The sequence below is a fragment of the Saccopteryx bilineata genome, chromosome 7 (genome assembly GCF_036850765.1).
Source record: "Saccopteryx bilineata isolate mSacBil1 chromosome 7, mSacBil1_pri_phased_curated, whole genome shotgun sequence".
Classification (NCBI taxonomy): domain Eukaryota; kingdom Metazoa; phylum Chordata; class Mammalia; order Chiroptera; family Emballonuridae; genus Saccopteryx; species Saccopteryx bilineata.
The window spans coordinates 46,962,116-46,989,848 of NC_089496.1; the positions used below are offsets into that span (position 1 = coordinate 46,962,116).

At 49.3% G+C, this 27,733-nt stretch overlaps 1 protein-coding gene across 1 annotated transcript in view; it reads left to right on the top strand.

Moving 5' to 3' along the window:
• Positions 1-7,367: 7,367 nt before the first annotated feature.
• Positions 7,368-27,733, top strand: part of MTURN (maturin, neural progenitor differentiation regulator homolog) — a 30,059-nt gene continuing 9,693 nt past the window's right edge. The window contains exons 1-2 of the mRNA XM_066238754.1: positions 7,368-7,731; positions 18,844-18,966. Of these exons, the coding sequence (XP_066094851.1) occupies positions 7,570-7,731; positions 18,844-18,966 (285 nt within the window). The 5' untranslated portion in view covers positions 7,368-7,569. The remainder of the gene's footprint in view (positions 7,732-18,843; positions 18,967-27,733) is intronic.

Here is a 27,733-nt window from a genome sequence, read left to right on the forward strand (position 1 = left end):
CTACCGAGGCAGCGTGTGGCTGAGGACATGAACTTGCACGCTTTCTGTCGGGGCCAGGCTGGGGTACAGCACACCAGCTGCCATCCAGATCATCGCATCTTATTAAATGGACGTATCGTAAGCGATCAGCCTGCTAGTATAACGACAGCAGCTCCTGGTTTTTAGCAAATTACCTGGATACACGCCTGTTCCCAGAGGAAATCCACGTCCTCGTTGAGTTCTGGAGCAGGGCTCTTGGGACACCTCCCGTGAGGATGAGCTAATATAACTGGCTCCTAATGAGCCTCAGCAGACAAATCAAAGAGAGGCTGAACTATAATCGTTGTCGCAAATGGAAAAGAGAAAGATGTTCAAACAACTGTTTTGCCATCTTAGAGTCTGTGTTTCTCCCTCAGCACCAATGGAATATTGCTGAAAAGGAAGTTTTGTGTGTTGTACTGGAGGAAGGCAAGGAAAACGTTAGAAATGGAGCGTGTTCAGAAGCTATCTTAGCTGAGAGTAAGGGTGAGGAAGGGAACGGCGGAATGACAGAATGGCAAAGTGTTCACACGAATAAACAGGAAGTTAATTAAACAAATCAAATTCTTTCTTTGACATATATAAAAGGAAAGTGTTTACCAGCTGAATTTTATTTTATTTTTTAAATTGTTATTTATTCATTTTAGCCAGAGAGGAAGAGACAGGAATGTCGATCTAGTTCTGTATGTGCCCTGGCCAGGGATCGAACCCACAACCTCTGCGCTTCCAGACGACGCTCTAACCAACCAAGCTATCTGGCCAGGGCTACCAGCTGAATTTTAGATGAACATATTTTGAAAACAAACGTAGCCAAATTACGTAATTCAGAATTTGCTCGAATTCTAGAGTCAAACCTCTGAGAAGGATACCAAAACAAAAATGATTTTGTAAAACTCAGATTGACAGATGCAGGAACAAGATCCAGAATGAATTTTTCTAGCCAGAGGGCTGGAATACCTAAGTGAATACTCCCTCCTGACCTTTAGGGGGTACATGGGTCACAATGACTTAAGTATGTAGATTTTTTATTTTTGCCGATCTTTCCATTTAATTTCTTTACAAATCCCTGTTGCAAGGAAACATGAACTTTGGCGTAAGCTTAACTCGGGCCCCTGCCTGCCCTTCAGACTCCCCCCTCCAGGGGGCACCTTTCTTGAGTGTGCTGGGAAGGGGGAGGGGTGAGGTGGCACTCACTGCTGCGGTGTTGCCCTCCGGGTGTTGCTTCTCCAGATCCTGGGTGTTAATCCAAATTCGGAGGGACCTGAAATATGGAAGACAGGAGCAAGGTCCGTCGTTTACACATCAAAGCTTTATTGTCTAGCTTGGCCAAGCGGCGGGAACTCCAACAGAAATCTGATGGAGAGCGCGCCGACCCTTTGTTCTACTTAGTTTTTATAGTTTTTTTTTTTTAATTATTTTTTTATTTATTCATTTTAGAGAGGAGAGGGAGAGAGAGGAGAGACAGAGAGAAGGGGGGAGGAGCAGGAAGCATCAACTCCCATATGTGCCTTGACCAGGCAAGCCCAGGGTTTCAAACCAGCGACCTCAGCATTTCCAGGTCGATGCTTTATCCACTGCGCCACCACAGGTCAGGCAGTTTTTATAGTTTTGTAAGTGGGAAGTACAGAAGCAAAAATTGCAATTAGTAGCCCCTTACCGCTATTGGTTATGTCTTTTAACATGATAGGACCATGTTCAATTTGCAAACCATACATCATTTTGGAGAAAACAAAATTTACAAGTCAACACAAAGGTAGAAAGATATCTCTTTACATATTAAAAGGCCTTCCTATATTTTCTAGTGTTCATCCGCCATCTCTCTGTCCAGAGTCAGACGTATTAACCACATGCATTTACATAAGAGAGGTAGTTTCCGTGGGGACAAATGCCCGCAAATGGCTCATAGTTATAAGAAAAAGTTTATTTTGGCTTTTCCCTTCCTGCACCTGGCTAGCCATTCACTCCTTTCCCCACAGGTGTGGTGGAATGTCAGGGAATCCATGCTTTCCTTCCCTTTTCATTTACAATACAATGGCAAGAGCCATCCTGGTTATGCTAATCACACAGTACAGAGACTATTCTCACAATTTCTCTGCACACCTTAACCCAAATTAATAAAATGTTCTCCAAGCCTCCTAAAATATTAATATTAATTCTGTAGCCTTTGGTTCTTTATAACACCTGGGGGTGAAATGGCTCAGTGGCTCCTCACTGGGGTCCTTTCACCAAGCCCATCACCACTGGACCAACCACACCCTTCCCTACTGCCCGCCACCTTCTGGAACTTGGAATCTGCAGTCCCTCCTAACGCAGTGCCATTACCTTGGGCACCTTGGGCTCAGAAGGTCGGTGTGGACCGCCACCACACTTCCCTTTCTGCCTAATTTCTCAAACCACAGAACCACGAGGCTGTGTGGAAGCAGCTTTGCTAGAGGGCAGGGCTAGTTAAAAGGATTTACAGTGTGGAAGTATATAAAACGCAAACTCATTTGTTAAAAGTCACACTAAAATAAAAGCCACAGGGGATTTGGGAATGGGGTCAGTGGAAGAGTCAATTTAAGCAGGACACTCTAGGGTGGGCTTTGCAATTCCAGATTGGGCTCGTGTCACCTCCCAGCCAGTGTGGCATTTCAGGAACCCTCTTCTTATCCACACACATCTCCCAAAGACAAATGATGGTTCAGAGAGAGCGAAGTCTGTAGGAAGGAAGAGAAATATCTCTAAATGCAGCGAGGAGGGCACAACTCTCTGCCCAGCAGCAGGGATGCATTTTCATCTTCTTTCTACTTCCAAATATCAGCCAAACGCCAGCCTCCCAACACAGGGGTTCAGGCCCTGATGTTTCTTTACCATCAGGCTACACAGAAGACCTGGCTGAAGTTCTGGAACGAGCTGGACCGGGAGCCTGCGCACATCCCTATACCAGGTGCCTCATAGGACCGTCCACATGGGAGGAAGGCAGGGTGATTCCCTGTCTCCTGTCTAAGCATCTGACTTTTTCAAGGTTCAAGCAACTTCTATAGGTGCACTTTCCACTAATTTCTGCTTTCGTTGTATATCCTCTCCAGGTTAATAAAATGACTGAAACAGAACGGATACAAGATGTTCCTCTCTAAATCAGTGGTTCTCGAGTGGGGGCAATTTTGCCCGCCAGGGGACATTTGGCAGTGTGGTCTGGAGACATTCTGGGGTGTCACAATAGTGGGGGAGGGGAGGGAGATGCTACAGATTCTGGGATAGAGACTTTACATACTTTCTCTCACTGTTGTCTCCATTTTCAGAAGCGAAAACCGAGGCGTGGGGTAAATAAGTAAGTTGCAGATGTACATAAAGCTTAACACTGCAGAAGTAACCGTCAACCCAGAATGCCAAAACGTCTGCTCTTGAACTCCATGCCTCTCCAAGGCAAACAACAGTATTCATTCAATCCATCGAGCACCTGGGTTATACCCAGAATTCTATTCATCATGAGAATGTTTCATCTTCTGACCAAAAGTATTTGTTGAATACGTATCACTTTGTAATTATGGCCATCCATCACTTGGATCAAATTTGATAGATGGATTTTAAAACACACACATTTTTAAAATTCCCTCTTTTTTAAAAAGAAGAAAAGCTATGTATTTTCTGTATTTCAGTCTCAAATTTAAGGAATCTCTTCATTTTTGGAACTTCTAGACTAGTGCTTTAAATGACAGAACCAGGTAAAATTGCAAGAAGCTTGCTTTATCTTGAGGTCCCCATATTTAGAAAAAAGAAAAAAAAACACGGTAATGTGACATTTCCAAAAGCAAACTGAATCTTAATTCATGTGCCTGTCTCGTCCATTGTCCTACGTATGATCTTTCTACTGCTGCATGACAAAGAAACTTAGCAGTTTAAGACAACACGCATTTATTAGCTCACTGTTCTGTAAGTCAGAAGTTTCAGCATAGCCATTACATAACTGAGTTGTCTGCACAGGGCCTCCCAAGACTGAAATCATGGTATCAGTCAGACTGAGTTCTTGTCTGCAGGCTCTGTGAGAAATCCACTTTCAAGCTCATTCAAGTCTTTGGCAGAACTCACTTCCTTGTGACTGTAGGACTGAAGTCTCATTTCCTTGAGGGCTGTAAAGCCAGTAGCCATGCCCACCATCACAGCTGTCTGGCCAGTGCAGGTTCGCATTTGATTCAGACAGGTGGTAATGAAACAACGGAGCCAAGAACTGGTGGGCCATTAGCTTTAATCCTAGCTTGCACCTGGCGGGCAAGTAAAAACACACACTGGGCACCAAAACGCAATCATTCAGCGCTCACGAAGCTACTGACTTAAACCGAGTTTCCTAGAATCAAAGATTTCTAGCTCACCAGCCTTATTCACCTCTGTTCCCGATCTCCTCTCTGCACAAACTCTGCACAAACTGGCTTCTCTCTCAGCACTCCGCCATCTTGGCTGTCTCTCCTCTCCTCCACGTGGCCTTTCTCTGCTCTCTCCTCTAATGCTACTCTCAGAACCAAGAGAGAGCAAGCTCCAAGTCTGCCCCACTTTATAGTATAGAAATTAAAACCTTTAATTTAATATACAAACAAGGAAGTCTCTGATACAAAGTCACTTATCTAAGGCATACTGGGATTCCTCATGAGAGTGCACCACCCCACATCAAAAAGGGTTATGAGCCTGACCAGGCGGTGACACAGTGGATAGAGAATCGAACTGGGATGCGGAGGACCCAGGTTCAAGACCCCAAGGTCATCAGCTTGAGCACGGGCTCATCTGGCTTGAGCAAAGCTCACCAGCTTGGACCCAAGGTCGCTGGCTTGAGCAAGGGGTTACTCGGTCTGCTGTAGCCCCACGGTCAAGGCACATATGAGAAACAATCAATGAACAACTAAGGTGTTGCAATGAAAAATTAATGATTGATGCTTCTCATCTCTCTCCATTCCTGTCTCTCTGTCCCTATCTATTCCTCTCTCTGACTCTGTCTCTGTAAAAAAAAAAAAAAAAAAAAAAAAGTGGGTGGGTCGGAAAGGCTTAGTCTTAAAACTAAGTCTTAGGCTATAAGGATCCTGCCTGCTTACAGCCTGTCCCCCCACATCCAATGCAAACTATATGCGAGCAAACATATATATCATATTTACAAACTTATTTGACCTAGAAGAGCTGTTGCTCTCAGTTCTTAGACTATGCCCTCTGGTCCTTCCCAGGTGGCCCCCTCCATCTCCAAAGCCATTAGTGAAAAATCTCCTTGATGATGAATTTAGTTCATGCTTTGACTCATTCTCCAGGAAGAGCCCAACTCCTTTTAAGGGCTCCCCTGATTAGGTCAGGCCCACCAAAGACAATCTCCCTGTCTTAAGGTCAATTGATTTGAGATCTTAGTTAAATGGGCAAAATCCTTCAGGGCAGTATCTAGATTAGTGTTTGGTTGAATAACTGGGAGGGTGTGTATACCAGGAGGGCAGGGATCTTGGGGTCTTAGAATCTTACTTTACAGTCTGCAAATTCCTTGATGGCCACAAACAAACAAACAAACAAACAAAACTGGGCTTTATGCATCTTTGTCTGGTATCCAGTAGATAAGTGGTAGTCAACCTGGTCCCTACCGCCCACTAGTGGTTGTTCTAGCTTTTATGGTGGGTGGTAGTGGAGCAACCAAAGTATAAATAAAAAGATAGATTTAACTATAGTAAGTTGTTTTATAAAGATTTATTCTGCCAAATTTAACAAAAATCTGACATAAAGTACTTGGTAATTATTATTATATGCTTTAACTTGCTGTAACTCTGCTTTATAAATTTTATAAAGTAAAGTTACTTTCCTACTTTATAAATCATCACTACTGTGGAACCGGTGGGCGGTTAGAAAATTTTACTATCAACAGAGATACAAAAGTGGGCGGTAGGTATAAAAAGGTTGACTACCCCTGCAATAGATGATCTGTAAATGTTCACTGAACTGAGTTGTTTTCAAGGGACTGGCAAATTATGATATTAGGAAATTGTTACAAGAGAGCATTTACTTCCAGGTAAGGGTGGCTCCCTCAGGGAAAAGATCAGATAAAATGCAATGCCCGGGATGCCTTTGGGCTAATCACCATCCTGGCCTCTGACTCTACCAAAAGATTAAGTTTAATGCCATTTTTACTTTCACTGTAGGAAGGCAGCTTTTATTTATTAAGGCAAGTCAAGGAGAAAAGAATTCCTATTCCAGAAATGTGCAAGAGAAAATTCCCAGAATCACATCTATACTACTGAATAAAGGGTGTGATGGGTGTCATGAGCTTCCCTTGCCTAGTCTGGCAGCCCTTTGAGGGTGGAGCCACATATTATGCATATTTATATTCCTAAGGCTAGCACGGTGCCTGATTCAGAAGACAAACTTTAAAGATAAAACTGATTGCATGTTTGTAGAATGAATGCTATTTAACGTGCCATTGCTGGTAGTCATTCAATTCCTGAGGGCGAGGGCTCTGTCCAGTGCATTTTCTGCAATCCAGCAATGCCTGTCTAGCCTGGGCACCCAGTGAGCATTCAACAGGTGCAATTGTTGGGCCATGTACTCTTGTTTTAAAATTTACTTTCTCCTCTTCCAAACTAGCAAGCTGATCATTTTAGGTTATGCAATAGGAAGTAAAGTTGAGTAACATTCAAGACAGTTTTATGAGGCTTAATTCTAAGAAAAACTCAACCTTATGTTAATGAATCAAGTTTCATCTTCCTTTCCAAATGGACATTCATATCAGTGTCTAGTAAAAGTATTTAGGGGAAATATTTCTTTACATCCATGGAGGGCAGGGCATTGATTCTGAAAAAGAAAAGCTCCGTTTCCCCTTCGATTTTCACAGCTCCTCCACTGCTAACCTCACACAGGGGACAAGTTATTTGCTCTTCTGTGGATGTCCCCTGCATTTAAATCGCATTCGAGAAAACGCTTTCCTGGCCTCCTAACTCCAGATTAACGCTAATAGGGACTACCAGATTTCTCTGCTTCACTGTAACCCGGGAAGCCGCAGATGTTGGGCCCGCGCTGTGACATCACCCGGCTCGCGAGCTAGGACGCAAGTCCCAGGCTGCGGTGATTGGCTGGGGCCCATGGCGTCACGGTCTGGGGTGGCCCCGGCCTCGCGAGGGTCCCGGGATGCTCCGGGTTCCTTTTCTTTCTTCTTCTTTTTTTTTTTTTTTAAAGAGGGGTGTTAGGGAGCTCACGGAGCGCCCGACCCCTCCCGCCCCGGCCGCCGCAGCCCGCGCCCATCCCATCCGCGCAAGCCTCGAGGGCGACTCGAAAGGGGGCGGGCGGGGAGGCGGGCCGGGGCGGAGCCGGGCGGGGCGCGGCGCTGTCCCTGGCCACCGCCCACCCCGTTACACACAGCATGTAAACAGAGCCCGCGGGGAGGAGTCCCGGGACCGGAGGGAGCCCGCGCCGCCCGGCCCCGCCGCCTGCCCGAGAGCTAGCGGAGCGGCGCACTGCCCGCGCGGGAGGAGGGGGCCTGAGCAGCGGAGGGCGGGCGGAGGGAGCGGGAGGCGGGTGGCGGAGAGGAGGCTGAGCGAGCGGCGGGCGCGGCGAGCCAGGATGGATTTCCAGCAGCTGGCTGACGTTGCGGAGAAATGGTGCTCCAACACGCCCTTCGAGCTCATCGCTACCGAGGAGACCGAGCGCAGGATGGATTTCTACGCCGACCCCGGCGTCTCCTTCTACGTGCTGTGTCCGGACAACGGCTGCGAGGACAATTTTGTGAGTGCTTGTGGGAGGGACCGCAGCAGAGCGAGGGAGTGTGGCCGCGCGGCTGCTGCCCTGCGCCTGAGCTTTCGCACGCTCGGGAGGCTGTGGGGCGCGAGGTGGGGGGGCGTAACCGGTCGCGCCGCGCACCCCTCTACCCCGCGCTCCGCGGGGGAAGCCCCCGGGCCAGACGCGGCGGTGTCAGCGCTCCGGGTGGGGCCGCTGGGTGGCAGGCAAGGCGCCCTTAGGCTCCGGGAAGCCGGGTTGGGGAGGGCTGGTTCTGAGACGCGACCCGGAGGCCCGTGACTGTGCGTGGCATGGAGCATCTCCAGGGTGTTCCGCGTCACACCAGCCCGGGACGGGGCGCAGGGACCCTTCCGCAGGATCCAGAGTCCGGAGCTTCATACACCCAGGTGTCCCGTCCGGGTGAGGAACCCCGTTCCCCTCCGGATGCGCAGGCACAAGTCCTCCAGTTGTCCCCGCTTGGGGAGCCCCGCCCGCCCTCCCCCCATCCCCGACACACGTTATTCGGGGCGCTGCGTGTTTGGACACAAAGCCTCTGTCCACACTAGCGATGCCCCATCTCCTGGACCTTCTTTGCAAAATTACACCCCGTTTCTTCAGAACGCACGCGCGTGCACGCGCACGCACACACACACACACACACACACACACGGGCACGCCTATCCCCTGTGCTTCCATTGCTCCTCTATGAGCTTCTGAGCGGTTTCTGTCCGAGGCGCCGCCGCGCCCCCCGCCCCCCAAAGCCCTTTGGTTTTCCCGATTTGGTTTTTCTCAGCCCTCGCTCCTGCTCCTGCTCTGGGCTCGGGGCAATCGGGACCTGGAACTGCTGTGTCCAAATCTTTGACTTTACATCCTGCGCCCACTTGGGATCTTGGCGCTGGCAGTTTAGGAAGGGGATACGGAGGGCAGGGAAGTTGCGGTGGGAGGTGGGGAAGCTGGGCTGGGATGGCGCTCCGTGAAGTGTTTGCAAGGACGGGGAAAAAATAATGGTCCCCACATGTAAGATGGAGGCGGCTGAGGGCTCCGGTTACCGTGTGGTCACCGGCTTGAGCCTGGAGCTGGCGCTGCCGCCGCCCCTGCGGATGGCAGAGGGGCGGCGCCGAGACCTGCGTGGCCCTGGCTCCTCAGGTGGGGTGAGACAAAGCCGTGCTGGGGCCTGCGCTAGTGCGCGCCCCCAACCCCGATGGGAAGTTCTCGAAGGAGTTAGAGAGGCAGCACAGCACCTTTCTGGGTTCCAGAGAGGTGGTCCTGGCAATCAGGCACGCCCCTCCCACCACCTCTACCCCACCTCGCGGAGGGAAAGAACCCACCTAGGCCCCAGCTTTGCGACATTCTGGAAGAAACCTATCCTTGGGTGACAGCCAGATTTGAGTTCTGGCCGATTGACTCCAGTCAGTTGCCGTCACCCAGCTCAGTTTACACATCCCCAAAAATGGGTATAATGCCAGCGCCCCGGCGATTGGATAGATAAAGCACCTAACAGTCTCTACCCATAGCAGGGGCCCCGCAAATTTGGGTCACAGGTTGAATCTGGGATTCCCTGAGTTTCTCACCTGTAAAGTGAGGTCAATCAGAATGCCCCCATCACAGGTATTTGTGAAGAGCCTGTAAACTATAAATACATGGAAGAACACTGTTAGCTGTAGCTGTAGTGAGAATAAGTAAAGATTAAGTGTTATTTGTTATTGGGAGGAGTGGGTCATTGGAAAGGAATTTGCCTCATTGTAGAAGTGCAGAAAAGCCCCAGGGATGGAGTGGGAAGGGGGGGGGGGTAGGGCTGGGATGGGGGTCAATCTGTCTGCCTGGTTAGGTTTGATTAGGAGTCCCTTCCAGCCCCCGGGGCTTCCATAGTCCGCAGGTGGATTCCTTTCTTACTGTGTGACCTAGGGCAAGAGTCTCTGGGGGTTCTGGCTTTCAAGGGGAGAGTTGCACACAGCCCTCCTGCTGGGACTGAAGGAGACTCATCAGAAGAATTTACTCCAAGGAGATTAAGTGGGTGGAGGAAATGCAAGGCCATTCTCTTGTTTTGAATGTGTATAGCAAGCCATTCAGAAACATTATGTTTATCAAGCCTTTTTTCAAGACTGCCCTTATTTTAAATGTTTCCTCACTTGTATGATTAAAATGCTTGAACATATTCATTCATGGGCAATTAAATGAAGTAGATGAGGAAGAAAGAAGATGGGAAAAGGATTTCTTTTCTCAGAGTTTCTTGAGGCTGTGGTGGACAAGCTGCCTAGCAGGGGAGGTTTTTTAGGCCAGACCTCTGCTCCTCTCTGCCCAGGCCAGGGTGGTCTGCTGCTGTTTGCCCCAGGTTAAAGGCACTCAGACTCCAAGTCAACATCCTTACTGTTCTTTTCCCTGTCCCAGGAAAATCTGTTAAGCATTAAAAGGAATTTGAGATGATTGGAATTTCTATAATCTGCAGGATTTCTTAATAAGAATATTTACATAGCATTTCTCAATTTGCAAAGTGCCATCACATCATTCTTTCATTCAACAAACATTTATTAATGAGGGCTTATTTTGCACCAGGCCAGGGCTATCTAGGATAAAGGTCAGGTCTCTGCCCCCACGCTCCTGGGGCCATTCTACTCATCTGAGACAGTGTTGCTTGGTGGTTAGGAGTGTTCAGGCTCTGAGGTCAGACTACTTGAGTTTGCACCCCGGTCCCCCACGTCTAACTCTTTGCCTTGGAGAAAGTTATTTAATAATCTCTTTATGCCACGATTTTCACATCTGTAAAATGGGGATGCTAATATTAGTGCCATACTAGCAGGCTTGTCGGGAACAGTTGCCTAAAATGGGGGTAATGATACTAGTGACTCACTGCAGTCTCCAGTTCTATTTAAAATATAATCCAGGCTTTGTCCCCACCACTCCGCACCTCACCTTAAGCTGCCTTCCCATCGCTTTTACAGTGAAACCTAAGCCCTCATCCTGACTTCAAGACCACACGTGATGTTTCTTGCCTCCTTTCTTTCTTTCTTTTCTTTTCTTTTTTTTTCAGAGACAGAGAGTCAGAGAGAGGGATAAACAGACAGGGACGGAAAGAGATGAGAAGCATCAATCATCAGATTTTCCTTGCAACACCTTAGTTGTTCATTGATTGCTTTCTCGTATGTGCCTTGACCGTGGGGCTACAGCAGACTGAGTGACCCTTTGCTCAAAACAGATGAGCCCACGCTCAAGCTGGTGACCTCAGGGTCTTGAACCCGGGGTCTTGAACCTGGGTCCTTCGTGTCCCAGTCCGACACTCTGTCCATTGCGCCACCGCCTGGTCAGGCTCTTGCCTCCTTTCTGATCTCACCTCGAACCATTCATCCCCCTTGCTTGCTGGGTTCATGCCACGCTGGCCTTTCGGGTCTTCAGGCATGCCAAGCTGAGGCAGGGCCTTGGCACTTGCTGTTCCCTCTGCCTAGAACATTCTTCCCCCACCTCCTTACGAGGCTCGCTCCTTGACACTAGTCACGCCTGTCTGTCTTTCTCATCCCTTTATCCCAGCACTTGGAATAGTGTCAGACACATCATAGGTGCTCAATCCGGGCGTGTAAGAATGAGCGGATGAATGACAGTCCTAGTGTAGAAGACAGGTAGGTGTTAAATTTCAAGGATGACAGCATCGAAGGGCAGTAATAGTAACTACCACTTACGTGCAGTTGACTGTGTATCAAGAGAGTGCTCCAAGCACTTAGCATATGTGAACTCATTTCATCTTAAGTGATCTCACAGGGTCCTCTGGCATTCTCTCCATTACACAGGTGAGGAAACTGAAGCACAGTGAGGTTTCCTCGCTCTCCCGCAGCTGTTAAGTGGTAGAGAAACGTGAGCCATAGCCTTACACTGAAAACATGGCAGTAGAGTCGTGACAAGTGGGGACCCAATTCCGACTAGGTTCAAGGGCAGCTTCTTGAACCTCATAAAAATTCTGTGAGGTAGGTATTCTTATCCCCATTTTCTAGGCCAGGAAACTGAGGCTCAGTGAGTTTCAAGGACTCATCCAGGACTGCCGTGCAGAAGTGAGGGAGCCAGGACTTGAGCCCAAGCCCAGGCGCCTGTTCTTTCCACCATGCAGAGTGTCCCACAGGCAGGATCAGGCCGGTCGCTCCAGACGCCTAGGAACAAGGACTTCCTTTGATGTTTTCCCTCAGCTTTGGCAGCTCCTGGGTCCCTTGTGCGCTCTGTCCCCTTCTCTCTTCACAGGCCACCCGGTCCACACAGTGCCTTTGCAAGGTGTGGCCCGGATTCCGGCCTCTCCCCGTGGACAGCCCGTGACGTCGTTGGGTCCAGAGGTAAAATGAAGCTGCCAGCACCCTGCCTGCTGGGAGTTCAAGGACAGGGCTCACCCTTTTTGCCTGGTGGCAGGTGTGACAGGGAGGGGCCAGGGGATCACAGACAGGTGGCACACTCCCCTCTGCTGCCAAGTTAGAGGATGGAGTATTGGCAGCCACTAATACACCAGACAAACGGGCACGTGTGTAGGCGGGCACACGGTCCGGCGCAGGGCAGCGGGCTGCCTTCTCCTGCCCCGCCCAGGAGGAGGGGCGCTCTAAACATAGAGCTCTGCCCTGCCCCTCCCGGGCCTGGGGCTCAGGGCTGGACCAGGGAAAGGTGCCCTTGTCCTACTTTTTCAAAGTGCGCTTGGATCTAAAAATTGTATGTAGTTTAATCCTTTCTCAATACAAAAACAAGGATAGCTGTTGGTATAGCATGAAAGGAAAAGGTTTTATTTATAGGAAAACTTCAATTTGACCTTGTATGGGTGCACAGGGCTATGTCTATATTTTCCCCCTGTTTTCATCAGAGACACATCTCTCTCTGTTCAGGACTATGTGACCAAGTTGTTTTTGGAGAAGAAAATGTAGTTTGTTTAAATGAGAGTACTGTGGGTTTGTATGGTGGTACAGTGCAGAGGAAGCGCCTTCCAGTCTAATTTCAACCCTAGGCTCAGTCTCCTCAGCTGTCAGACGGGGATACTCCTGTCTGTATGACACTTTTATTAAGTGGGGAATAGCAGTAGACTGCAGGCTTGCCGCCGTGGCTGTGCATTGTTTATATAGAGAGACTGTTTGTTTCAGGAAAAAAGAGATGAGCTTGCATATCCAGAGTGGCCAATCCGGAGGAGAGTGCAGTTATGCTAGTATGAGTTCAGATAGATGGGAACAGACACTTACTGACCGCTGCTAATGAGAGTCAGTCTACAGGGTAGCTCCTCTGATCTTTAAAACCACCCTGTGTTATTTTTTGTGTCTTACGAATGTAGGAGCTGAGGCTCAGGGTGATTGATATCCTGGCTTTGCCCCTTTGCTCCCTGTGTGACGACAGACAAGTGGCGTAACCTCTCTGAGCCTCAGCAACCTTGGCAAACCAGATCAGTGGCTGACAGGAAGAGCAGGTCAGAGGTACGGCCAGCCACTCTCTGCCCACTCTGTGCAGAAAATGTGTTGGGTGGCCTGAGATGGCTTGTGGCTTTTATCTTCCACCATCTTTTCTAGGGACAACATTTGGGATTAAGCCACACCGATTCAGAACGGACCCCTCTGGAACTGATGATGGCAAAATTTTCTCAAGTCAAGACCAGAGTGAGAGTGAGGCCCATGGCAGTGGCCCTCTGTGCCGGAAAAGATATTTGTAGGATTGACCTAATGCCATTTTTGGATAAGCTGGATATTGCCATCTGTACTATGGAGAACGGGTGCCTGTTTTCCTTTTTGCAGATGACACGGTAGATTGTCATAAGTCAGGCAAGCTTGATAATGAACTCCGGCCCAATGTAATAACAGAAAGAAGGGCTTAGATCAGGGATCCCCAAACTTTTTACACAGGAGGCCAGTTCACTGTCCCTCAGACCGTTGGAGGGCCACCACATACAGTGCTCCTCTCACTGACCACCAATGAAAGAGATGCCCCTTCCAGGAGTGCAGCGGGGGCCGGATATATGGCCTCAGGGGCCCGCAGGCCATAGTTTGGGGACACCTGGTAGATGGTTTGTTTTAAAATCAAAGCTCTCACCTGGGACAATCAACTTCTAATGGGCAGGAATCCGTGGAAGGGGGAGGCTGCTCGGGGGAGGTCCAAGGGGCCGCTTCGCTGCAGCCTGTGGTGTCCTGAGATTTGGACTTGGTTTTAGTCAGTAATGACACTCAGGTTTCTTAAATGTAATGCTCCTCCGCTGCCCTCTCCCTTCCCCTCCCCTCCCCCATTTCTAGTTAGTCAGAGGTCTGCTCTGCTGCTGACTCTCAAGGTATGGCCCCTGCACCAGCGACCTGAGCACCCCCTGGGAGCCTGTTGCAAATGCAGACTCTCAGCCCTGCCCCCATCAGTCAGGCCCGGGGGGGGGGGGGGGGGGGGGGTGAGGACCCAGCCATTGTGTTCCTTTTCTTTAAAAAAAAAAAAAATTGATTGATTGATTGATTTTAGAGAGAGAGCAAGGGAGACAGTGAGAGAAAAAGAGACAGAAACATTGATCTGTTCCTGTATGTGCCCTGAGTGGGAATTGAACCGGCAACCTCTGTACTTTGGGACGGTGCTCTAACCAACTGAGCTATGTGGGCAGGGCGCAACTGTCTTTCAGTAAACCTCCAGGCGACACTTGCCCACCAAAGCTTGAGACCCACTGCTTTCCTCCTTCCCGAAGCCTCTGCTCTGCCTGTCTCCTGTTACAACTCGGGAGGTCTACGATCTGCCTGAGCTCTAACAACCCTATTGGGAAGCCAGGGTATTCTGTAGCTACATTTCTGTTTGCCTGGGAACTACTGTTTTGTTTTGTTTTGTTTTTCATGGTGTTGGGTTACACGTGTTGAAACTCCTTCCCGAGTTGAAGCATGGTGGCCATGCCCTGTGGTGCAGGACTCCGGGTCTTCAGCCACCCAGTTGTCTGTACAAGACGAGACCCTCAGATCCTGTTTCCGGGAGCATCAGCCCATCCCCCTGGTGTCCTTTCTGCCCCCCCCCCCCCCCCCCCGTGTTGGAATGGGGCCCTCTGTTATTCCTAAGAGGGAGGTATCCTGCCCCCAGCCCCTTGCCTGGCAGCTGTGAAGAGCTCTGTTTTATCTGTGGGCACTGATATAGCCTTCCGTCTGGGCACAGGCCTCTGGGGGCAAACTGGATCCTATTCGAGCAAGCGGCCCGGCCTGTCTGCCCTGCACTGTTTGTCCCAGTCTCCCTGGGTTTTCTCTCCTTTTCCTTTCGTTGTTTTCCTTTCGTTGTTTTCCCTTTGTCCTTATGTTCCCAACTTCGCACTTCTATTTTAGTGTGCATCCTCTGTCCTGTTCTGTGGGTCTTTGCTGACTGCCTTGATTGGGTTTGGAAAGAAACAGTGTTTCAAGAAATAAAAACAAATAACTTTGGTTGTGAGATACAATAGATATGAAACAATTAGCATTTAGTAAGTGGTGTCTTTTAAGCTTAGGCCATGTCCACCGGAGTCTGTCTGTTTCCCAACCCCGTGATCTCTCACATCATCTCATGGGCCAGGATTCAATAAAAACTGTTTCGTAAACCCACAAAACCAACACGGCAGGGAATCCAGGGTAAGCTCGCCAAATGAGGGCAGTCTAAGCAGACGAGACAGAAATCCCTGTACAGGGTGTTGTCTCTCTTCTCCAAGATAGAATCACAAGTCAACAACTCCTCAAGCAAATACATGGAAATTGCAGCGTGATCAATCTCCCCGGGGGGTCCGAGACCCCCCCCCAAGAACACAACCAAAGAAACTGTCTGACTTCCAAGCAGAGGAGGGTGCATTGCAATGATGATATTGTTGGAGTGACGACACTTTCCTTAGTTTACTTGGCAGTTTAAAGCCCAAATGCACTTTAAAACGCACACGCACAAAACAGGTATACAAGGTTTTCCTGGCTACACTTATATCCCAAATTGCTTTGAACAGTGTTCTCTGTGAAGTCACATTGTCTGATTTACTCAGCATGTGACCTTAGCCACATGGCAGGTGGAGAGGCCAACTCCACCCACCACCCCATTCTGCAGACTCCGAAGGCACGGAGGGTCCGCACGTCCACCCTACATTAAACAGCCTCCGCGTGCCACACAGGCACTGTGCCAGGCACTTAATAACCTTAGTACTTCTTTTTCTAGTCTTCCAAGTCTAGGGAAGGCAGGCTTAAAGTTCTCTTATTGTGTTGTGCTAGATGGTAACCCCATCTTTAACTTGGATAAGAATTCATAATACACTTTTTAAAATTTGAGTATGAACATGGGTGTTACGGGGAACTTACATTGAAGTGGGACTTGATTCTTGCTGCTCTCTGCTGAGTAAGAATCAAGTTCAATAATGGACACCAAAGCCCTTTGTACTATTCTTTTTTTTTTTTTTACAGAGTCAGAGAGAGAGAGTCAGAGAGAGGGATAGATAGGGACAGACCAGACAGGAACGGACAGAGATGAGAAGCATTAATCATTAGTTTTTTGTTGTGACACCTTAATTGTTCATTGATTACTTTCTCATATGTGCCTTGACCGTGGGACTTCAGCAGACCCAGTAAACCCTTGCTGGAGCCAGCGACCTTGGGTCCAAGCTGGTGAGCTTTGCTCAAGCCAGATGAGCCCACGCTCAAGCTGGCGACCTCAGGGTCTCAAACCAGGGTCCTCTGCATCCCAGTCCGACACTCTATCCACTGCGCCACCGCCTGGTCAGGCCTATTCTACTTTTGTGCAGTGTGAGAGACTGGTACTCAAATGTCATCTCAGTGCCTCAACCGCTTTAAGGGTCTCTGACTAATAGGGGATCAATAGGGGATCGTGTGTTGGAGCTGTTCTCTGGAGTTAGAGGACCTAGAGGTTATCTTTATTAGCCGAGGTGGAAAGGACTCTGGAGTCTGCTGGTGTAGAGCAGCCCCTGTTGGAAACGGACCTTTGCATCTCTGAAGCAGGTAATTGGCTGTAAAGACAGCACATTAGCTCCTCGTTAGTCTTAGATCTGAGCAGCATTTTAAGTCTGTAGATCTGGTTCCTGGAAATGCTGCTCTGAGGAGGAAGAAGTGGAATGTGTTTACTGAGCGAAGGGCGGATCACTTTCTGGGGCGATGCCCTGATCATTTGTATTAATGGGAGGGAGTCTGTGCTTGACACGGACCATTTCTCCAAATACATCTCGTCTCCCGCTGCCTGGCCCCTGCTTCTTGCTCTCATCTGCAAATGTCCCCCTCTGTCCCATAGCTGTCCGTAATCGGTACCCCCTAAACAATGATCTTTGAAACCGAATAGATACCCTGACGTTATCCTAGTAGCCCCATACCTGTCCCTTCTGCTTCGGGGTCTCCCCAGCCTGTTTCTTGGGCTTATTCCTAATCCTTGAATATTGATGGGAGAGACTTGTCTAGTCCTAGAGGTGTGCTAAAATGGGGGATATCCTCACGTGGAGAAAGAAAGAAGAAGGAAGGAAGGAAGGAAGGAAGGAAGGAAGGAAGGAAGGAAGGAAGGAAGGGAAGGAAGGGAAAGGAAGGAAGGAAGGAAGGAAGGAAGGAAGGAAGGAAGGAAGGAAGGAAGGAAGGAAAGAAAAGAAAGAAAGAAAGAAAAGAAAGAAAGAAAGAAAGAAAGAAAGAAAGAAAGAAAGAAAGGAAAGAAAAGACTCATCGAGTCTTAAGAAAAAATCAAAACCTAAACCTAAAGCCAGTCTCCTCTTGGTGTCTGTGACCATTGTGAAGTGTGGCATGGATATATGATCGCTCCTAAAGCGTTTTAAGGGAAAGTGAGCTTTCGGAAGTCTTCCTTCCCTTGCTACCCGGCAGTGACTTAGTGACGATTTTCCTGTGTGTTCTCCTAAATTCATTTCATTTTGAAGTCAATTTACCATTCACCCGCGCTCACGGGGTAAAGAATGTCTTGTTCCAATGTAGCGGTTACAAATAGCCAAAGGCAAAGGTAAGGATCTAGTAGGCTCTCGGTTTCTCCTCCCTCCTGTTTTAAAACCACCTGTTAGCCTGCACTGGACGGGGTGGGGTGGGAGCAGTGGAAATTACGGGTGGGGGTGGAGGGGAGTATCAATTCATATGCTTGCAACCTGTGAGCAGATCTGATGGTGAATCTAGCAGCTGAGATTATGGACCAAAAGCACAGGCTTTCCTGTAAGGCAGTGGTTCTCAAACTTTTTGAATGAAGCCAGGGGCTTTTAAAGTCCTACAAATCATTGTAGGCGCACTATATACAAATTTCTGAGAAACATGTTATAATAATTAAGTCAAATATTAAAGAAAAAAATACAGTCTAAGCATGCTTTTATGGTAATTAAGTGAAATAAATACAACAAAATTAAATTTATTCTGACATTAAAAATATTTTTGTTACATTTTTTGAGTTATGCTTTTTAGAATTTGTAAAAAAGAGGGGTTAAAAAATTTTTAAAAAGACAAAAAAGTTATCTTTTTATATATATATATAGATACATTCTTAGTAAGATTTAGTAAATTCAGCAGGTCCTGGTGCGAATGTGTTAAGTTTTTTCATTCTTGTGTTTATGAGAAACATGAGCCTGATGTGTCCTAGTGATTTCTTCAATGTTTGGGCATATATTTGAAAGGCAAACTCTCATTTCCTCGTCAATACATTGAAGAATTCCTCTCTTTTTACTCTTAATTGTGTTGAGTGCAGAAAACCCCCACCATACATATCATCTTAACTTTACACCAAACAAAGGATAGAAGAAACTTGCCTCCAGTCTTTCTGGGGAACATGGGGGGTAGTATTAACAATCCAGCACCACAGCTTAACAGCCTTTTGCAACCTAATCAGGCAAGTGAGGTAGGGGGTTGGGCAGACTGTCAGCTTAGAGCCAATTCCCCACACCCCTGTCCCCCAAAAATCTAAACTCCAGAAACCCTGTTGGTGTTTTGGTCCCCAATAGGCACATATTCCTCTGGAATACCATAGGGCACACACTTTGAGAACCACTGCTGGAGGGTATGTGTTTTCTGATCCCTTCAGTGCAAACCAATCAGGAATGAACACAGGAATCTTACTCTGGGATGGAGGTCTTCTTCAAGTGCGTGTAATTAACAACAACGAGAAACACTTTTGGGCTCTCTGTGTTTCCCCCCGAGGGTAATGACTGTCTGTTCTCTCCGCCCCCGTGCCCGCGGGCACTAGCACGTGTGGAGTGAGAGCGAGGACTGCCTGCCCTTCCTGCAGCTGGCACAGGACTACATCTCCTCCTGCGGCAAGAAGACGCTCCAGGAAGTCTTGGAAAAAGTCTTCAAGTCTTTCAGACCTGTAGGTGCCTGCTCGGCTTCTAAAGCCCTCTCGTGTCCTGCTGGGGTTGCGCTTTGAATAACGTGGGTGGCTGGTGGGGACAGTGGGCCAAACCTGGGATGACTAATTCTTTTTCTGTTGTCTGCTTGGTGGCTTAAAGATAGCAGCTAGTGGAGGGTGGCTGAGGGCGGGAGGGAGGGGGAAACGGGATGTGACACAGCTGTTTGGTGCGGGGATGATGGTTATTTTAACATCACTGGAGCTGAGAATCTCTGATAGGGTGGGAAGCTGACAGAGCCTTCATGAGACAACTGAGTATCCCAGTAGACTTACAGGTTCCCGTACAATAGAGAGGCCTGTATTCAGGGAGCTGCCAGAGGCCTATATAAAGGAGGTACTGCCCTGTCTGTGGGTAAGAGAAGGATGACATTGGATGCTGGTTCTATTTTTTTCTCTTTTTATAAACTCACTCTAGAGAGTTCCCCACCCCTTAGGATTTAGGGATCTATATATCTGTGGCTAGCTGACTGTTTGTAACTGAAAACCATGTGAAATGAACACTCACCCCTGTTTTGGACATTACCTGTTTCCCTTTATCATCACAGAGAGGTAGGGTCAGTGTCGCGACACTGCCCCCAGGTTCAGTCCCACGCCCACCGTGCTGTACGTGTTCAAGGAGATGTACTCTAGAATTTCTATGCATTTCCTTTTCAAATCTTTTCAAACATTATCTACCTCTCTGCTGAAATTTTCCAGCGTTTCTTTTATTTCTCTGAACACAGTAGGCACGGTTGCATAATAGACTGTGTCTAGTATCCTAGTATTTCAAGGTCTGTAAGCCTGTGGTCATTTGTTTCGACTGGTTCTCACTCTGCTGTTGTGTCTCTGTGTTATGTCGGAGTATGTCTACGTGCTGGCTATTGTATTTGAAAATTTACATGTAGGAATCAGTTGAAGCCTAAGGTGAGGGTACCTTCCTTCACAGGGGATTTTTATTCTGCCGTGGCCTGAGGCCCCAGCGGTCTGACAACACCTTCAAACCATTTAAGACCGTGGTTCCTAGAACTCTGCAGGTGGGAGAAGCCGGGCTGCAGGGCTGCCTTCTCCTGGTCTGTCCTGGTCCTGAGACCTGGCTTGGCCTCCCTCCCCCCCTCCGCATTGAGGCTGCTATAGAAAATAACACAGGCCGGGTGGCTAGAAACATAGAAATTTCTTTCTCCTGGCCTGGAGGCTGGGAAGTCCAAGGTCAGGGTGTCAGTACATTTGGGGGTATGGTGAGAGCCTGCGTCCTGGTTCATGGCCATCTTTCCCTGTGACCTCACAGCGGGGAAGGGGACAGATGTCTCTAGGACCTGTTTGTAAGGGTGCTGGTCCCTTGGATGAGGCGTCTACCTTCGTGCCCTAATCACCTCCCAAGGGCCCCACCTCCTAACACCATCACCTCAAGGGGGGGGGGGGAGAATTACAACATATGAATTTTGAGGGGATACAAGTCATTTAAACCATAGCAAAGGGTCCCAGAGCCTTTGGCGTCCAGCTCAGAGTGGGGATGGTTCATCACGGGGTGCTCTTTTGGAAGACCCTGGGTTTGACTTTGGCCTCCCAGCTCTTCCAGTATGCCAACAACGCAGTCAAGTTTCTAGCTGTTTCTTCTAGGTCAGCAAATACCCTCAGGACAAAAGCAGCCTTTTCATGTTAGCTTTACCTCTCTAGGTTCAAATTCTTCAGTATAGTTAAGAAGGCATTCGGTCCTAATCATTGAACCCACTATTACAAGAATTGGAATTTCGGTAGCTTTTGTCCTTCCATCTGACTTGCCTCATTCGTCCAACCAATTCATTTTAAATTTTATTTAATTTTCTAAGCCTATTCCAATCTATTCAAAGTACATTTTTTTTTTACTAAACGTAGTGCTCTGTTTCACTTTCCTGTTCAATATCTATCTCCTAGGAAGGTAACATTTGAGTTGAACTTGAGGGGTGATGATGAGCACCAGGTGAGGCAGGGGTGGGGGTGGGGGGTGCCAATGTCAGGAACAAGGAGCTGCTGGTGTGCCCAAGCGGAGGGGACAGTGTGTGGAGCCAGAGATGGGCCCGAGGACATTCAGGAACTTGCAGGTCACAGACGGACTTGGGTTTTTACTCCGTGTTATGGGAGCCGTTGGAGGTATTTAAGGGGAATCCCACTTTGCAAGTGATAAGTTGAAACTAGGCTGTCAGGGTGAAAGGGGTGGGATGGGGGGGGAGCAGGGAGACCAGTGAAGAGGCCATCGCTGTCATCAGGCGAGGGGAGGGGTTGGACCATGATGGTCACAGTGAAGGTGGAATGAAAGGGTTGAAATCTGGAGACGCCCCTCGGGGACCAGAGCGGCCACCACGCACCGCCCCTCTCTCTCGGAAGCCTGCATTGGCAAAGCAGGTGATTGATACATTTTGTTGAAAATGAGATGAAGGCCCTGGCTGGTTGGCTCAGTGGTAGAGCATCGGCCTGGCGTGCAGGAGTCCAGGGTTCGATTCCCGGCCAGGGCACAGAGGAGAAGCGCCCATCTGCTTCTCCACCCCTCCCCCTCTCCTTCCTCTCTGTCTCTCTCTTCCCCTCCCGCAGCTGAGGCTCCATTGGAGCAAAAGATGGCCTGGGCGCTGGGGATGGCTCCATGGTAGGTAGATCAGAAGTGGGGCGTGATCAAAAGAGAGGTGACAAGCATGACTCCAAAATTCCCTGCCTGGGCAGTGCTGGGAATGGTGTCATTTACTGAGATGGGGGAGGCTGTGGGAGGACAAGTTTAGGGGTGACACTTCTCGGGTTCTTTGTTCTGGACACGTCAGTGTTTGAAATGCCTACCAGGCATCCAAGGAGGAGAGGTATCCGGGTAGGCGTACTTTGAAAGATACTGATTTCCCCAAGTCTTAACAAAAACAAAATACCTATTAGCAGAGGATACCCACCCACTTGGCAGCTGGTTTCCCCACAGGAGTTCCATGCAGTCACCTGCCACCTGGCTCTCTGTGTGTGGCTGTCACCTCTGGTGGCAAACAGAGCCCCTGCACGGGTAGCTTAACTGGGTAAGGGGAGCCACCCCCAGAACTTGTGCTGTCTTTCTTGGCCAGGGCAATGGCTGTATTTTGGCAACCAGGCAGCCTCTTGTAAATGGGGTGGGGGGTGCAGTTCCAAAAAATTTAGATGCGTAGCTGAAAACAGTTCGATTGGTTGAGTATTTTCTTTCACTTCAAGCTGCAAGCGTGTCATGGAGACACAGAGATTTGATTTAATGTCGTTGGGCTTCCGGGGTGCATTTCTAAAGCGGAGCCTCAGGTAGGGACGATGCTCCCAACAGCGCCCCCTCTTGGGGAAGGTTTTGCCCTTGGGGGTGCCAGTGGGAGGCGCCTTCTGAGGGTCAGTGAAGGGGAAGTGCAGGTGGGGACCCGGGTCTCTGTCAACCAGGTGTGCCCCGGGGAGAGTGGCAGGGCGTGTGGCGGACCAGAAGGAAGGACCGCTGCAGGTCAGCGGGAGCCTTTCCCCGCCCCATCTCCACAGAGGAGTGCGTTTCTCCCCCCTGCGGCTGTGGACCTGTGTTTCCTGTAAGGGAGCGGTGCCTTTAGGGAGGCGTCTGGTCGCCGCTGTAGTTGAGAGCATTGGCTGAACCACCATGTACCCCAGTGCTACAAGGTGAGCGAGCAGGACAGCCTCAGCCCATCGTGTCTGAAAGGGTGGTGGCAACCCGATCCGTTCGGGCAGCTGCTTCTGTGTCCAGTTGGGGAAGCCAGGGGAGGAATAGTTTCACCGTCATGCTAGAACCGCCTCACCTGTGGCTTTGAGCCCCTGTTTTCCCTTGGCCGGCCCATTGAAAGCCCTCTGCAGCCTTCTGGAACATCTGTCAAGCAGAGGCAATTGGGCTGCGGAAGCCCAGGTCCTTCTGCAGGCCCGGGATGAGCGGGTTCATCCTCTGACCTCTCTCGGCTGCCCTGCCTGGCAGGCGGCGCAGCCCACCTCAGCACACTGTGTTCCCACATGCCAGCTTGGTGGACAGTGCTTTCCCCCTCTCTCGTGTCTTCCTGAGATACTCAGTATGACAGTACAGCCATCCCCGCCCCAAGAAATCCAAGGTTGGATTTGAAAGGGGGAAAAAAAAGTTTTACTCTTTTTCGCCATCTTACTCTTTTCCCTCTACTTCTTCATCCTTTTTTTTATTATTTATTTTTTATTTTTTTTATTTTTCTGAAGCTGGAAACGGGGAGGTAGTCAGACAGACTCCCGCATGTGCCCAACCAGGATCCACCCGGCACGCCCACCAAGGGGCGATGCTCTGCCCATCCAGGGCATCGCTCTGTTGCATCCAGAGCCATTCTAACGCCTGAGGCAGAGGCCATGGAGCCTCCCAAGCGCCCGGGCCATCTTTTGCTCCAATGGAGCCTCGGCTGTGGGAGGGGAAGAGAGAGACAGAGAGGAAGGAGAGGGGAAGGGGTGGAGAAGCAAACAGGCGCTTCTCCTGTGTGCCCTGGCCGGGAATCGAACCCTGGACTCCTGCACGCCAGGCCGATGCTCTACCACTGAGCCAACCAGCCAGGGCCTTCATCCCATTTTCAACGAAATGTATCGACCACCTGCTTTGCCAATGCAGGCTTCGGAGAGCGAGGGGCGGGGCGCGGTGGCCGCTCTGGTCCCCGAGGGGCTGACTCTGGCAGGAGAGACAGCCACAGAAACATGCAGAGAAAGCTCCAGTTGACAAGACAGCACGCTCGTGGTGGTCCAGACGCTGTGCTGAATACTTACTGTGCAGAACATGCCAAGAGTTCCGTTCCCTCCCCTGCATACCCCGCTTTACAGGTTCTCTGGGGAGCCATGTGCTGAGAGGACGTTAGTGTGAACTTCAAGGTGGTGTTTGTGGTCCCTTTTTCCAGTGATGTGGAATCAGGATACTTCATTGATGAGGAGCCCAAGCTCTGGGGGCTGCAGTTCAAATCCCAGCTCAGCCACTTGTGACCTTCGCCAAGTGACTTAACCTCTCCGTTTCTCAGTTTCTTCACTTGTCAAATTAGGAAACAATGACCATAGTTACCTTAGGGGTGATGATTAAATGATATAATTCTTGTGGGGTACTTAGCACATTACGCATGATGCGCCCGGGAAAAATGCTGACGTGGGAGGGGACACAAGGTAACATACTGCTGAGAAGTGAGCAGGATGTAGTGAAACATTTTGTAGGACTTTTAGATTCTTGGTGGAGAGAAAAAACAATTTGCTGAGTGCTGGCCACATATGTTTAACAGGGGCACCTGTCTAAGTAAAGGATGGGAGGAGGTACTACTGAGGGGCTATTACAGTCAAAAGCTTATCAGTATTGGTTTGTGCCAAATTATAGCCACCATTCAGTAGCTAATCCATACAGCTCACGGTGCTAGGGCTACAAGGACAACGAATGGACACTCCGTCCCCTAGAGGGGCACGTGGCCACAGACAGAGTCTCTGGATCACCGGGGATATTCTTTTCTGTATTTTCTAAATTTTCTATGATGTCACAGGAAATATTTATAATCAGAAACAATGTTGTGTTTTTTAAAAAACTGTCAGAAAGCCTAGGAATATCAGATGTGAGCGGGCTCGTGGAGGGACTGGATGCTGGTGGCTTCACAAGGGGGTGGGACTTGAAGAAACGGCAGGATCTGGGCAGGTTCTGGGCGTGCTTACGGGGGAGGAGGTCTGGCCAAGAAGAAGGACCAGAAGGGCCCATCTTGGCCCCTGAACTCAGAGTCCTTAGAGATGTCTGCAGTGGGGGAAGGCGCGCTAGCCTGTCTGGCTCTCAGACCATGTGGCCTCTAGAACGTTGCTCATCCTCAGTGTCCTCCTCTTTAAAAGGGGGGGGGGGTCATACCTGTTTCTCTGTCTTGTATATTCATAGGGATCTTCAAAATCAGACTCAGAACATAAAGGACTGCCGGAGCCCCTCCACCTGCTAGCCTGTTGTTTCCATTTCTGTCTCATCACTGCTGTTAGAAAATGCTTAGTGGATGGACCCATGAGTGTGGGTGACCACATTCGCTCCACTCCCGGGAACTTTTGCTTGTACCTACTTTTGTGTCCTTTCTGCTGGGACATCATAGCCACATGGTACATGTCTGCAAATCATAGTGCCAAACAGGCTGTCAGTGCCGCCTGGGAGCTGGTGGGTTTAACCGGGTCGTCTGACCAGTGATGGCTTCCAAGATGCCCATCAGTAGCCTTGATAAATGTGATTGGGAAGATCTCTGGAGTCCTACATTTTTCTTGGTAGGTGCCCTTGGTTGACAGTTGCTGGTCCCCACATGATTGAGCTAGATAACAAAATAGTGGCCATGGATCTCAATAATAATGGTGGTATGCCGCTCATTTTTCTCCTCCGTTTTGTATCTTTTATTTAGTGAGGACTGGTAGACCCCCCCGCTATTCATAAGGGAAGAGAGAGCTTACCTTTTCCCTTCGCTGCAAAACCAAACCTTGTCTTTGCCCGTCCGCTTTCTCTCAACGAGAATAAAGCTTTATTTTATCTCCCTGGCGTGCTAACTCTTCCTCCTCTTCCTGGCACTGTGGACATTAGGGTCACGAGGCACCTGTTGCTATGGCCGTTTTGTGTGCCGTTTCGGCAGATGTTACTTTGATGGCGCTACCTGGAGTTACAGCCTGTGGCTCCCCATGGCTTCTTTCTCTGATCGACCCTGGTCCCTGCAGTTGCTCTGTGACTCTGCTTTTTCCCTCTCGAGAAGCAGAGACATTTCTACCAGAAAAGGGCTCCTAATCCTAGCTCATTGGCACGGACCAGGTTGATAGCTTTGGTTTTTCCACTGACGGTTGGAAAGCCAGGGTTTAAACCCTACAGCAAAACCCTTTGTGACCCAGAAGTCCCGTTCTTGCTTCTACTCTTAGTCTGACCAAGAAAGAGCCTGGAGGAAGGGAAAGAATTTGACACTTGTCCTGTTTAGAAAGTACAATGGCCCCTAAAAGTAAGAGAGCACCGCCCTGGCAGGATAGCTCGGTTAGAGCATCATCCCGATGCAGTGTCTTCCAGTTCGATCCCTGGCCAACGCACCTACAGAAACAGATTGATGGCCTGACCTGTGGGGCGCAGTGGATAAAGCGTCAACCTGGAAACACTGAGGTTGCCGGTTCAAAACCCTGGGCTTGCCTGATCAAGGCACATATGGGAGTTGATGCTTCCTGCTCCTCCCCCCTTCTCTCTCTCTCTCTCTCTCTCTCTCTCTCTCTCTCTTCTCTCTATAATGAATAAATAAATAAATAAACCCAAAAAACAAAAACTGGAAAAAAAAACACAGATTGATGTTTCTTTCTCTCTTTCTCTCCTTTCTTCTCTCTCTAAAACCAATCAATAAAAAAAAATATTTTTTACACAAGAGAGTACCTACTAATTTTGTCCGTTTTTCATCTTGCCACCAACCTGCTTTTTTCCCTAGATCAAGAAGACAGATGACCAGGAGCCTGTCATCTGTCTCTTGGTACCACCGGCATTACAGCTTAGGGAGATAAATGGAGGCAAATTCCTCAAAGGCTTTAGAGTCTCCATACTCAAAGTGTGGGTCCAGACCAGCCGTGACCCCATCTCCTGGGGCTTTGTTAGAAAGGCAGGATCTCAGATCCCCCCTGAGATCGCGGTAGATCCCTGGTGAATCGTACACAGTGAAGCGGGGGAGGGGGGTGCTGCTTCAGTCAGTCCTCCGGAAGGAGCTCACAGGGACCTCTGAAACCTCAGGGCACTTACCGAGAGCACCGAGCCCTAGCGGGTGACTGTGCTCTCCGAGGAGGACACCTCCTTCCCTTTCCCTTTTTATTTTTTTAGATTTTTTTTTTTATTCTTTTTTTTTTTTTTTGTATTTTTCCGAAGCTGGAAACGGGGAGAGACAGTCAGACTCCTGCATGCGCCCGACCGGGATCCACCCGGCACGCCCACCAGGGGTGACGGTCTGCCCACCAGGGGGCGATGCTCTGCCCCTCCGGGGCATCACTCTGTTGTGACCAGAGCCACTCCAGCGCCTGGGGCAGAGACCAAGGAGCCATCCCCAGCGCCCGAGCCATCTTTGCTCCAATGGAGCCTCGCTGCGGGAGGGGAAGAGAGAGACAGAGAGGAAGGAGAGGGGGAGGGGTGGAGAAGCAGATGGGCGCTTCTCCTATGTGCCCTGGCCGGAAATCGAACCCGGGACCCCTTGCACGCCAGGCCGACGCTCTACCACTGAGCAAACCGGCCAGGGCCATTTATTTATTCATTTTTAGAGAAAGAGGAGAAAGAGAGAGAGAGAGAGAGAGAGAAGTGGGGAGGAGCAGGAAGCATCAATTCCCATATATGCCTTGACCAGGCAAGCCCAGGGTTTTGAACTGGCGACCTCAGCATTCCAGGTTGACGCTTTTATCCACTGCGCCACCACCGGCCAGGCACCTTGTCTTTTATAGACACGCTAGCCCACTGTGCTGAGTGAGTGTCACCTTTGGAGGCAGCAGATGCTAAATACCAACCGAATATGGCTTCCTCTAGTTTACACCACTTTCCAAAAGAGCTGGAGCTAGTCCTACAGTAAATCAATACTCTCTTGGGTCTGCAAAACCTTGATTCTCGAGGGACGGCATCTCTACCTCCTAGCACAATCCTATTTGGATGGATGGGCCCCGGAAGAATTTACGTGCTCACAGGTGGTTCGAGGGAAGCTTGGTGGACAGCAAAACCCTGGAAATGCCAACAATTGTCCAGGGTGAGCATAAAGATTTTTTCCCAGCTAAATGAAAAAAAAGTGCTAAAAAAACGAATTAA